General features: G+C 45.5%; 1 protein-coding gene across 1 annotated transcript in view; it reads right to left on the reverse strand.

Annotated features, from left to right (window-relative positions):
- Nucleotides 1-512: 512 nt before the first annotated feature.
- The window catches only part of LOC147418356 (glutamate receptor 3.1-like), a 44,718-nt gene continuing 32,738 nt past the window's right edge, over nt 513-12,492 (reverse strand). Inside the window, exon 7 of the mRNA XM_086507579.1 lies at nt 513-1,265. Coding sequence (XP_086363705.1) covers nt 822-1,265 — 444 coding nt within the window. The 3' untranslated portion in view covers nt 513-821. The remainder of the gene's footprint in view (nt 1,266-12,492) is intronic.

Consider the following 12,492-nt stretch of genomic DNA (forward strand, 5'->3'; position numbering starts at 1 on the left):
AAGGTAACATTCATTACACCAAGAGCCCCCTCTTTGCCCATAGCTAAGGTGTGTGTTTAAGTCAGCAATGATGTTGCAAGGGCATTATTAGTTCTCTCAGAGGTAATAGAGTGGGAACAAGAAGAAAATGACAAGCTTCCAACAGAACCAATCCGAAACGGGTGACCAGTTTCCAATCCGATAGGCCCCGAGACTGAGTTTCTTTGTAACTATGCCAGAAGTATTCCGTGAGGCGTGGTAGAAGGGTGTATAAAATTATACGCAGGGCACATTTCCAGCAAAACCGACCAGATTAGCTGGCAATTCACCTCAGTACATCTTTACAGATCCACCAGCATTACATGATTGGAAGCTAGGATGGATGTTTTAATTGGTCCAAGTCAGCATAACCAGCACCTTCATTCATTATGGGCAACATGCCTAAAAAGGAAAATTTCTGCAATTCCTAGTCACATGTATGTACTTGCATTTTTACAGCCTTAAATTGAGCACGTTGTACAAATGACAATAAGTTGCACAGAAAATTGATACACCTTTACAGTTTAAAGAAGTAGATAATCTCCACACTATAAGCTTTTTGAGGTCAACTTACAAATTGAAAAAAAAAAGCTAGGGTGCTCGTCCTAGGCTAAATAGAGCCTGGTTATATCCTTTATGACTAAACTCATTAGCATCAATACTTTAAAGAGGCTCCATATAGCAGGAGCATTTATAGCAGGGTTGCCATAGTAGCAAAGCAAATAATGTGTTCTCAGAGTCAAATATACAATGCACTCATACCTAGATTAGTCCTACATTCCAAGCACTGTCCCTTAGTTCTCTTAATACCTTTCAAAAGAAGAAACAGGGGTTACTTCCAGAACATGGCTCGTGGCAATATCTCCAGAGTCTTTGCTGTTATGCACACCGTCTCGATCAACAGGTTCATTTATAAACACAGCAAATGATTTGAAGAATTGAGTACTTCGGGACAAAGACGACGAGGCTGATATGCTAGAACCACTCCATGCCGTCGAGTTTATAAACTCCTTCAATAGCCTTATTGTGTACACAAGCAAGCAAAAAGCTGATACCAAACCACTTATCATAAACAAGCCTGAGAAAGGCTTTATATCTAGCTGACTTGAGTTCACATCAGGATCATTTACTTTATCATCTTGACTGTTGAACCACAAGTTATGAATCTTTTGGAGCTCCCCATTCTCTGACATCCTTAGGATCGCCTCTGACATATCCGACGTCAGTTGTGAGTTTCTTGGAAAGGCCTACAGACAGAAGTCCAAATGTCAACAAAGAAAGCCCGTATTGAATTCTTATGCAAGCTAACATATGAACAGAGAACAAAGGATCACCAACCACATAAATAAGGCTTGGTGTCTCAGCTTCCAGTACTTACTAGTAAGCTAATGTTCATCAAGTTGCAACTAGCAGTCTCTGTGCACCTATGGGAGCGTTGGCCTTTTACACAAATCAACAAGATAAGAAAGACATTATGCCCCTGATCTGAAAAAATCAGCTCTATTGTTCATTGGTGCCCCAAAATGGAACCTAACAGAACGAAGGTCTCTGATCTGCTCCCATAGGTTGAGCGTCCAATGGATCGCTCTCTCTATAGTGCAAGGATCTACAGACACACACACACACACACACACACACACACACACACACACATCAAGAAGGCACACCTGCAAATACCATCTCCATCATCAAACACACACACACCTTTCCACCACCAAGCATGCCCTCCGGGAAGCTCACACACACACACACACACACACTCATACACCCATGATGGAACTACCGTGGAAGGCACCCCGTGATGTAATGTGAAGCATAAGTGATTAGAGGTGATAACTCGGGATGAGTGCTCAGTAAATACTCAAGGTTCCTTTTATTTTATGAGAGATAAGCAATAGACTAGAGAGAGAATAGAGAATGATACTGTGAGTGAAGGTTGTGTGAGTGATAAGAGACAGAAAGAAGACTCAAATGCTGATACAATGGTCCTAGATGCTGAGATGCTGATGGGATCTGACTATAAGTGCTTGGATCTATGAGGCTAAGGGCTGAAAATGCAGAAACACTGGATCTGCAAATTGACGAGGCTATGGACTGATTTGCTATGGCCGATGTCGAGGGTGCTGATGATGATGCTTGAAATGGGCTGAAATCTGAAAACGCTGGCCGATCTGGTCTGAATCTAGATATGCTTGCTGAAATCTGAAACGCTAGGGCTGATTATGCTTTATGGCTGAATTCAGTTTTCGCTAGGGCTGGTCATTTTTTTGTCATGGACCTTTTATTAGTCAATTGACCGGCCCTTAGTTGTGGATTGGCTACCTGTACACCTGATGTAGTTTACACCAGCACTTTGCCTATTTCACACTTGTTTTGGCCATTTCACTATCTTTAGGATGAGGTTTTATTATGTGGCCTAGGGGGCTCTGTGGGCGTGCCATGCCCTATTTGAGGTAGACATACCTTTTCCTGAAGTACAAACCATGTATGTGCCGACCCGATAGGCTGGTATGAGGCAAGACCCCTGTTCCTAGGGTTTCTCGAGGCAAAGTTCAATTTCTCCATGTTTTCCCCTGATGAGTCCAGCCGGGGATCAAATTTGGTCCCTCGGGCCAATTTCTGTCCAGTTCATTATTAGCAGGTGATGACATCGCATTTTTATCAAGGCACCCCATTTATCTAGGTCATGGGCAGATTTTGTGGGTCAGGCAAGGTTGTTGGACACCTTATAACACGTCCAGGGTCCCTTTAAAGGGACCACTCCCCCCCCCCCCCCCCGGTATTATTCCAGTTCACTGAGTTACAGATGGCCAACGTTTGGGGATCACTCTCTCTCTAGCGTTTTCTCTCTACCTCTTTTATGTTACTATCTCTCTCTAGTGTTTTCTGTTGCTAACGCTTGTAGATCTACAACGATCTCACCTCTACTTCAGCAATCTCTCTTCACCTGCGCCTAGCCGTGTTTGCAACTAGGTATACCACTGGCAGATCTAGGCCACTCTTGCCCGTGTAGTGGGCTGCCTTTGATTGTGGGCTGATTCGACAAAGTTCCATCACAGTAGATCTGAGATCCGGTGGCTGCCTGTGTTCGAGAGGAGCTTTGCTTGCAATTGCAAATTTGGTTGCTTTCCGATTCATGTATTCCGCTACACCTTTGATAGGCTCTACCCGCTTGGTTTGGGCAATTGTTCCTTTTTTTGGTCTCGCTTTCCATACATGGCATCCACATCATCTTCTCCGGATTCCAACAGCCTCTCAAAAAAAAATTCTCCAATGAACCTAAGGGTAAGGCTCACACAATTGCTAAACCTAAGCTTACTCCAGATGAAAAGGTAGCACAAGGAATTTTAGGAGGATACATCACGTCGGAAGAACAAAGCACTTATTCTAAGAAAGGTCGTTGTTTTCATTGTCACATTAAGGGTCACATAAAAAGAACATGTCCTAAGCTTGAATCGAATGAATCTAAAGAATCCACAGAACCCACTTCCTCTGTCAATGCAATCAATGATAACACGAGTGTGCCCCAAGTTTCTCTTGACCCTCCCATTGATGATTCTCTCATTGAATGTTATGGTCAGGTGTCGGGGCAACGTTTTGTCATATTGTTTGACCCAGGTAGTATGCATGATGTGATCAGTCTCTCTCTTGTTGAGAGAGCCCGCCTAGAAGTAAGTCAGAGATCTCCTCTCGAGGTCTCTGGCTTTGTTTCCGATATGGACACTCTCATCACGCAGGAGTGTCTTGGTGTGTTGTTTACAATTCAACAACAAGCTGCCTTCACTAGAAGATTTGTTGTCTCTCCTCTCTCAGGATGTGATATGATTTTGGGCATTCGATGGTTTCGTGATCTTAACCCTCTCATTGATTGAAAGGCTAACACTTTCAAAATTCACTCTCCATGCCAAAAGTGATTCTCCCATTGTCATTCGTGGAGATGACATTGTTCATTCTCCCTCTCTCATTGCTAATATGCAGGACAAGATTGAAAGGATTAAGGATAAGGAGACTCTCAATCTCTTTTTCTCCAAAGCGTGGCACACAGAATTTGCATGATTATGAGAAGCATGATGATGATTTGAATGATAATGAAGAGCATGATGATTTGGTTGACAATGACAAGCATGATGATTTACATGATCAAGATGTGATTCCTCACAAGCATGATGATTTGCATGATCAAGAGGTGATTTCTCACAAACATGATGATTTGCATGAAGATGACGTGATTGTTCACAAGGAGGATGAGTTAGTTGATGCTTTTTCTAGCGAAGCTAACCTCGTTGCAGATTCGATCAATCACGAAGGATCGATCTTGACTCTCGAGCCTAGGTCCAAAGAACCCTCATAGGAAGTATTAACTGTTCGCATTATTGATACGCACGCATTTTCAAGTGTTTCATTTGTGATCGTTTCTTGTATTTTAGTCGGCGTCTTTATGTGATCCCTTTTCCTAGGCATGACATATTGTACGTTGAGCACGTTTCACTCATGAATGAGCACGAATATATGCGGATTTTTCATGAAAAGCTGAAAAGTATCCATTCAAGGAAGTCACATTCCATGTCTCTTCCTTGGCACGACACAGTTGTAGAAAGAGCACAAGAAAGTATGAGCACCAACCATGGGCATTTCCGTTGTGAATTGCCACAGTTGATTGCTTTAGATCATAAGAGAAAGATTCGATCTCATTGTTTGCATGTATGTGGTGAACGGTTTAGCACGCCGTCTCTTTGTTCATCTACATTACATGCACACTCTTTGAGGAAGACAAGATTTTTTCAAGTCACTTTACATGGAATAGGTATGTTCATGGTTTTGTGTTGGAAATGGTTTCAAGAATTTTCAGCCATGTGTGAACCAACTCCAATACGACAGTGGCTCAACGTGTAGAAAGCCTCGGGATGGATTCACGATGTTATTTCCCACGAATGCATTTTCCATGCTTACTCCCAACATCTGGTAAGCCTTGGAGCATTTGCTCTCGAAAAACAAGTCGAAGGGCATCATTGTTCAAATGGCCAAACCTGTCATGCCATAAATCACCTGTGGGTATCCGAGTCGATGAAGAAAGAGCATGGAGCCGACAGAGACCGTTCTCTACCGAGCCCTTTCTGACTTCTATAACGGTTTGCCGATCCCATATAGATACCGAGTCCTCTGTGAAATCACCTCCATGCAAAGCTTGCACACCACGTGCACTGGCATAAGATGAAATCCCAGCTTTGGAGCGTATAGTACCTTGGAGGTATGCATACCTCCTCTGCTGTCATGAATGAGCTCCATGGAACCGTCACTGTGAATGGGAATTTCAGATTTGTTGCCAATGAAGATAGTACCACAATGTTGTCAAAACATGCCATGAGGCACCACTGTCAAGAATCCAATCACGACTGTCTCGACCCGCATAGGTCACCATGGCCTCCGATGTCCTCGGAGAGTCCGTCAAAGGGAGAATCTCCAAATCAACAAAGGCCAGTGACTGTACTACTGCCGCCGAGGAAGTCAAAGCCTCTCCAGCTCGCTTTGGACACTCTCTCCAATAATTTCTTTTGTAACTGAATAGCAAGACCTGAATCTCATGGAACTCGAGACTCGAAGAGAATAATACCATCGGTAAACTCGGACTACTAAGAATAGGAAGACTTGAGCAGTCATCACCTGAGGATCATGTTTGCCAAAGAAGCCGCCGAGGTTCAACAAGAACCTAGCTACTCAGGCAAACTCCCTGAGATCAAACCAAATGTCCACCACATCTTTGCATCTGCCAAGATCAAACCTATAGGTACGATCCAATACAATAAGCCAAACTACATACAGACTCGAAAGAGCACATATACTCCTACTGTTGTAACTTGCTTCCTTAAAATCTTCACCAAAACTGTGCTTTGTGCTTGTGTTGAAGTGTCACGTGCACATCTAACCCTATGTGCATGTGTCAACTTAGGAAGTGTTATGGCACCTTTGTGAGCCTGTGCGCAGGCCGTGCATGTCCACGCACTTAGAGTAGTTACATATCCTCTGTTGCACACAGCATGATCATCAGCATTACAATCAGTATCCATCATGAGCATTTAACAGTGCACAAAACCCATTTTCCCTATTTTATCCATTTTTCACTTATTATTAATAAGTGACTTTGTTGGGAAACTGGATAGAGCAAATTTGCTAAGCTCTATAAAAGAAACCTAGCGCTAGCACTTTCTGGTAGAAGAGGCAGCAAAAGTCCTACAACTTGCAGGCACCTTCTTAGCAAGACCGGCAGAACTCCCTAGCGTTTTCAACTATCAAGACCAGCCAGTGTTTTCTACAGCCAGATCAGCCTTGGAGTTTTGCTACAGAGTGACCAGCGTTTCCAGATTGCAGATCAACATAGCATTTTTGCTACAGACCAGCTAGCATTTCCAGTTTGCAGCACTACCTAGCATTTGGTAGTTTCTGGCGAGAATTCAGCCCGAGCACTTCAGCGTTTTCTGTTTTCAGCACTTAGACCCCACAAGTACAGCCCCAAACCTCGCAGATCTCACCTTCCCACAGCAGATCCTCGCCGCACGGTCAAATCAGCCAATGTTTTCAGTTTCAGCCCGTTGTCCGCAGATTTCAGCATCTGCGTTTTCAACGCATCGCCGTCATGTCATCGCCATCACCGTCCTCGCCGCGACATAGTGTCAAAATTCAGCACTTTGGCAGATTCTCAGATTTCAGCCCCTAACGTTTTCAAACTTCAGCCCCTCTCGTCGCCATCATCATTGTCATCAGCATCGTAGGCAAGTCCATTGCATCTAGACCATTGTACCATATTTGTGCAATCAAAAGCATAGACCTCTCTCGCCATAGAGAGGGGGGCCCTTGGAGGAGGATTTGACAACATTCTAGTGTCCTATTCTTCTCTCTCTCTCTCTCAGTCTCAGCACCTTCATTCACAGTGTCATTCACTTTGTTTATGAGCATTTGCACTCTCTCATTAAAGGAACGGAAGGCTCTCCCTTCAGTAAGTAAAAGGAACCGTTGAGCACAGTTCGGAGCACTCATCTTGAGCAAAGTTCAACATTCACTTCTGCTGCACATTACATTAGTATCAGAGCTTTGGCAGTGTTCTGTATCACTCAAGGAAAGAACCACAAGAATTTTTTTTTCTTGTTGCGGTCGCACGTAACCCAAGTCCACTTGGGCGTGTCGATTCCTGATCGTGTTTTTGAAGAGTGACAGGTAACCCAAGAAAGAAAGTCTTGTCCGGCCTCCCCTCAATCCTCTTTTCACTCATTGAGAGCGGACCGTGCACTTAGCGGCCGGAAGTCCACTTGGGCGTGTCGATTCCTGATCGTGTTTTTAAAGAGTGACATGTAACCCAAGAAAGAAAGGCTTGTCCGGCCTCCCCTCAATCCTCTTTTCACTCATTGAGAGCGGACCGTGCACTTAGCGGCCGGCCGATCAACGTGAGGTGGGAAAAAGAAACCTTGGTGTGAGCGCAAGGCCGCCAAGGGGTGCGCCCGCAAGAAAGAGTCGAGCTCGGGTAAGAGAAAAGCCTTCTCTAACATAGATTGCAAGCTAAAGAAAGACCTCAAGAACCTCAAGAATTCAAGAACCTCAAGGACTCAAAACCTCAAGAACCCAAGAACCACAAGACCCCAAGTTCCTCGTGAACTTAGGTACCCAAGATCTCAGTGTATGGTCATCACCCGAAGCGGAATGGATACTTTGCGTGGAGGTGATGAGCATGGAGGTGACGAAGAAGAATTTTTCCCACCAAGAGGTTTTTTCCGACCCTCCCCCCTCCCATCTACGCCAAGGGTTGCACTAAATCCTATGGAGGCTGTGGTCAAGACAATGATGGACATGATGTTACAACAAGAAGCGCAACGCGTCACCTTGGAGCGCAAGCTGAAGAAAGAAAGGCAACCTTGGATCGCGAGCGTGAGCAAGCGCGCTTGGCTGCCGAGGAAAGAAAGGCGACATTGGATCGCGAGCGTGAGCAAGCGCGCTTGGCGGCCGAGGAAAGAAAGGCGACATTGCATCGCGAGCGTGAGCAAGCGCGCTTGGCGAGCGAGGAAAGAAAGGCAGAATTAGCTCATGAGCGCGAAGAAAGACGGTTAGCCTTGGAGCGTGAGCACGAGCAAGCGCGCTTGGCGGCCGAAGACATAAGGGTAGCCTTGGAGCGTGAGCGTGAGTAAGCGCGCTTGGCGGCCAAAGAAAGACGAGCGGCCTTGGAGTTAGAGCGTGAGGAGCAGAGAGACCAACGCATGCAAGAGTTGGTCCTACAGGAACTCACTTCAAAGCCCGAGCCAGTCAAAGATGTTGGTAGTTCACCAAGTAGCACAAGCAGAGAATCGGACTCCAACAACCTCGTCACTGAGAAGTTGACGTTCAGTAATTATGACGGTAAGATAGATGCTACTATTATTCATTCTTGGTTGCATCAATTTAATGCTTATTTTGCGACAACTAAGAAGACAGGAAATAGCAAGGTTTTGACGACAGCCGTGTACCTTGCCGGTGATGCCATTGATTCGTACCACGCTTGGCAAGAGGTACAATTGACCGTGCACCTAGAGAAAGTTGAAGAAGGCACGTCCCTTTCTTTCAATTGGACCGACTTCCAAGACAAGCTCAAGGCGCGGTTATTGTTAGAGTGTTTCATTCGTGAAGGTTTCTTGTATTGTCGTCACCGTCTTTATGTGTTCCCTTTTCATAGGCATGCCGTATTGTACGATGCACATGATTCACTCACGGATGAGCACGGATGTATGCGGATCTCTCTCCAAAAGAAGAAAAATTTGCATTCAAGGAATTCACATTCCATGTCTCTTCCTTGGCATGACAGTCTCAAAACGAGCACAAGAAAGATTGACCATCAAGCATCGACATTTCCATTGTGATTTGCCAGAGTTGATAGATTTAGAGCAGAAAGTCAAGCTTCGACCCCATTTTTTGTGTGTTTGGTGAAACGGCTTGGCACTCCGTCACTTTGTTCATCTACATTGCATGCACAATCTTTTAGAAAGACTCGTATTTTTCCAGTCACTCTACATGGAATGGATATGATCATGATTTTGTGTTGGAAGTGGTTTCAAGAATTTTCCTTCTCGGAGATTCTCAAGAAGGTAGACGCACAACCATAGCCGAAATTGAGACTGAAGCAGCAACATATCACTTTGTCGCTTTCGGGCAGCCCAAAGAAGCAAGCAATGCAGACCTTCATGAAGTTCAAGTATCGCACGACCAACGCATCAGAGTGGGCCGACGAAGAGTTCTTTCTAGGATTCCAAACGTTGTTGGCGATCTCCCTCGATGCCATACAGTTCGGTACTAATACCTCACTTTAAAAAGGAGGAAATGTCACGTGCACATCTAACCCTATGTGCATGTGGACAAGCTACTTCAGGTCTAGGGTTCACGTCAACTTAGAAAGTGTTCTGGCACCTTGTGAGCCTGTGCGCAATCCGTGCATGTCCACGTACTTAGAGTAGTTGCATATCCTCTGGTTGCACACAACATGATCATCAGCATTACAATCAATATCCATCATGAGCATTTAACAGTGCACAAAACCCATTTTCCCTAATTTATCCATTTTTTTGTTATTATTAATAAGTGACTTTGTTGAGAAACTGGGTTGCAGGCACCTTCTCAGCAAGACTCCCTAGCGTTTTCAACCAGCAAGACCAACCAGTGTTTTCTGCAATTGATCAATCTTGGCGTTTTGCTATAGAGTGACCAACATTTTCAGATTGCATATCAGCATAGCGTTTTTGCTACAGACCAACTAGTGTTTCCAGTTTGCAGCACAACCTAGCATTTTGCAAATTCTGGCGAGGGCCAATCACTACTGGTGTACTGTTGAGCATAATGAAGGACCAGATCCGTGCATCGACATGCTCCCATAACTTCGCTTCTTTTGGGTCCTTTGGCTTTTGAAAGTTACTGACAAATCCTCCAAGCTCGTAAGAGTCAAAGACCGCTGGTGCAACCAAAGTTGGTCCGCGCTATGAAGTGTGCTATGCAGTGCAAAGGGTGCTAACAGGTGCATGGTAGAGGGCTAAAGCCAGTGTGGGAGACCTCAGCAGGACAGTGGCAACGAAATGCGTGCTTAAAGGGGTTTTTTAGGCCAGGGGCCTCCAAAGTGAGATAATGATGACGGCAAGTCAAGGTGTTCAAAATGCGGAAAATGTGCCTCGAAATGTGGTATTCAAGATGTTCTAGAAGCTCGTCCAGACAGCTCGCCAAACAGAGTCCCGGTGTGAAAGTTATGATTGTCCGAAGTTAGAAGGCTTCGCAGGTCCCGACCGACAGGGCAAGTACAGACAGGTGGCGAAAAATGGGATCAATGGGTACACGTGTAAAGCTCAAGCTGTCGATCATGCCGGTCTTATCGATTCGCCATTCGGAGTTCAAACGGACAAGTTATGGCCTGTGGAATATTTGCCGGGGGTCAAGTATGTGCTCATCGAGCGGCATTGATAGGCATGCGGACAAAGATATTTTTGAGCTAGCTCGGGTCCTGGAAAATTGCATGCAACATGGGGGATCAGCCAAAATTTGCGGATGGCCGATCGGAGTCATGGGCATCGAGGTAGACCCAGTTCAAGATGGCATTCAAGAATGGCAGAAAGGGATCATCATGTGGCTTGTCCCGTTTTTTAATGTGCTTTTCAAGAGCATGAGATGGCCGGACCTAATGGCTTGTCAATCGAGATCTCAAGTGGTGAGATATGGGGGATTGAAGTTGGGATCACTTGTCGGACAGAAGAGAACGGGTGATTTTTACCAAGTTCAAAAGGCGTGTAGGGGTTGGAATGCGGTGGAGCTCCAAGAGTCTGAGGACAATAAGATGCAGTTTTTGGTATACCAAGACCGAATGGGTAACCGACAAATACGTGCAGGGGGAAACACCGATTGCATGGGAAATGAGTCTTAAGAAACTCTTTAGTTGTAAACTGTAAGTTCAAAGGAAAAAATGGTAGCTAGAGATTTCTAAAAAGGAAAAGGTGTTCCAAAAGGAAAGAGAGTAAAAAAGGTTTTTGTTGGAGAAGGCTAAGAGGAGCAGTGGCGCCTGGAAAAAGAAAGTTCTTGGTTGGTCTATTTTTGCCTTGAAAAAAGGAAAAAAGAAAAAGGAAAGGAAGGGGAGCTTCCTCGACCGGTTTTTTTCGGCTGCTTGAGCTTTTGAGCTTAGGGAAAGAAAGAAGGTGAGGAAAGAAAGAGGAGAATAGCGAGAGAAGAGGTTTCTTCGTGCGCTCGAGGAGTCGAAACTGCACACGATGGTGGATCGCCGTAACGTGGCTTGAAAGGGCGAAGACCTTGCAGGAAAGGCAGCCAGTGAAGGCTACGAAGGGAAAAAGCTGCTGTCGGAACGAAGGCAGAGGTGATTTTTTCTGTCGAGGCGTGTGTCGACGGAGTCGAGCTTCGAGGGAGGTGTATTCCCCTCTGTACGGATGGGTGATAGCCATGGTGTGGTCAAGAGCAGGCCATGTGGATCATGTACATGAGTTGTCTTTTTTGAAGGAGAAGCTGTCATTGCAGTTTTTTTGGCGTCGTCTCTCCCCCCTTCCCCCTTTCTTCTTTTCTCGTCTCCCCGGTGTGTGGTACCGGTGTGTGTGAGCGTGTGCGCCCCCCGGGCCCCCTGTGTGTGTGTGAGAGAAAGAGAGAGAGGTGTTGAATTGTGGAAGTGCGAGAAGCGGGCAAGATCGGTGTGGGAGCTTTCTGAGGATTGGGCAAAGCATGTGTGCGTTGGGCGAAGTGCAGGCGAGGCCCTGCTAGTGTGAGTTGCGTATTATGAAGGTGTTTTTGAGAGGACAGGGGTGCTGTGAATACCCTGGGCTATATAGGGGCAGTTGTTTGTGTGTCGGGTGTGTTCCCCATTCCCCCTCTCCACCGCCATCATGGTGGCTCTCCAAATCACATAGTTGTGTCCATTCAATTGCCGATCCGAGGGAAACGTACGGAGTATAGGTATCTTGATTGTTTGATCACCTACGCCGAAATAGAACTAGGACCAATCTCCCCATTCTTCATTGACGGTGGTGTAACCACCACCGATCCCATCCTCATGGTTTCCTTCGTGGGCTGAATATGTTTCGGAATCGTCACTCTTCTCCATGGTGTTGGAGAATCTGGGCATGTGATACGGCTAGGTCGAAGTAGAAGATAGAAAATCTACAAATCTATACGTTAGAACCGAAATCAGTCCCAAAAGAGTGAAAAACGCAAAAAACACAGGAATCCGCCTCTTTTAGTTGCAAAAAATCAGCAACACCAACTCGCACAAATCATTGATCCGATTCAAAAGCGCGTTGTGTCTCTAATGCGATGTCAAAGGTGCAACGAAAAAAGGGTGAATGGGATGAGAAACTCGTTTGCAACTGCCATCAAGACATCTCTCCGTGACGGACAGCCAATAGTGTGAGTGCGCGTGTGCAGAAGCATGAGAGAGAGAGAGAGAGAGAGAGAGAGAGAGAACACAAATGCTAGATGTAAGAA

This window comes from Adiantum capillus-veneris, chromosome 30 (genome assembly GCF_014529385.1).
Source record: "Adiantum capillus-veneris isolate H3 chromosome 30, ASM1452938v2, whole genome shotgun sequence".
Lineage (NCBI taxonomy): Eukaryota > Viridiplantae > Streptophyta > Polypodiopsida > Polypodiales > Pteridaceae > Adiantum > Adiantum capillus-veneris.